Here is a 1,287-nt window from a genome sequence, read left to right as displayed (position 1 = left end):
TACATCAACAACCTCAACGAGAAGGTGAAGAAGGAGGAGCTGAAAAAGTCCCTGTACGCCATCTTCTCACAGTTCGGGCAGATCATGGACATAGTCGCTCTCAAGACGCTGAAGATGCGCGGTCAAGCATTCGTCATCTTCAAGGACATCAACAGTGCCACCCAGGCTCTCCGTTCCATGCAGGGTTTCCCGTTTTACGACAAGCCCATGCGGATAGCCTATTCTAAGACAGACTCTGATGCTATAGCAAAGATGAAAGGTACGTATGTAGAGAGGAAGAAGAAAGAGCGCCAAGAGAAGGTTCCGAAGAAGCCGGCTCCCCGTCCGCAGGCAGCAGCTCCCGCTCAGATTCCTCCACAGCAGCAGCAGAGGATGCAGCAACAACCTCCTCCCATGATGCAACAGCAGATGGCACCAGGTAAGGCAGTAGAAGTGTAGCAGATAACCTCGATAGATCTAGGTTTAGACAAATCTTTTTGTCCATGATTTGTAAATGTATGTAACGTTCAGCTGGTAACGTTATATGTTTTTATATGCCATGGCATGTGCTATCACTGGCCAAACAAAGTGATGTTACTGGGGCTTTCTACTGTAGTTGATTGCTGGAGTATCCACAAGTCAGTTAAATTGACCTTTTTGCGAATAATGGATACTACTACAGTGACTACTGGTTCCTATGGAAGCAGTCAATTGTCTCTATTACTGAATTTTGTTCCTGCATTGTTATTAGGTGGGCCGGCACCAGGAATGGGCCAGCCCCCACAGCAGATGATGCCTGGTATGGCCCAGCCGTCACAGCCACAGCCACAAGCCGAGCAGCCTCCCAACAACATCCTGTTCCTCACCAACCTGCCTGAGGAAACCACGGAGATGATGTTGTCCATGCTGTTCAACCAGTAAGCTATTGTACTCCATTCAGATTAACAGTGTAATCTTATGCTATATTATATATACAGGGTCAATTTCTAGGCCTAGACATGCCTCTGCCCAACAGTCAAAATACCACATTTAGAAGGCACTACTAACTGTAAATGCTTAAGTTCACAGGATTTAATTTTGCAGTAGGGAAGCCACATTCAACTTATTTATCATTGCATTTTCTTTCTTCCCTCTAGGTTCCCAGGCTTTAAGGAAGTACGGTTGGTTCCAGGTCGCCACGATATCGCCTTTGTTGAGTTTGACAATGAGATGCAGTCTGGTGCTGCTCGTGACGCCCTGCAAGGCTTCAAGATTACACCAACACATGCAATGAAGATATCCTTTGCTAAGAAGTAGATGCTGGGGAGA

At 46.5% G+C, this 1,287-nt stretch overlaps 1 protein-coding gene across 1 annotated transcript; it reads left to right on the top strand.

The window, feature by feature from the left end:
• On the top strand, positions 1–1,287 carry LOC118412989 (U1 small nuclear ribonucleoprotein A-like; the record flags this gene model as incomplete). The annotated part of the gene is given in 3 exon segments (XM_035816085.1): positions 1–418; positions 731–896; positions 1,116–1,287. Coding segments are annotated over 3 exon segments (744 nt in total), but the record flags the coding sequence as incomplete, so codon positions are not given.

Source organism: Branchiostoma floridae, chromosome 4, assembly GCF_000003815.2.
Source record: "Branchiostoma floridae strain S238N-H82 chromosome 4, Bfl_VNyyK, whole genome shotgun sequence".
Classification (NCBI taxonomy): Eukaryota; Metazoa; Chordata; class Leptocardii; order Amphioxiformes; family Branchiostomatidae; genus Branchiostoma; species Branchiostoma floridae.
This window is presented reverse-complemented; position numbering and strand designations above follow the sequence as displayed.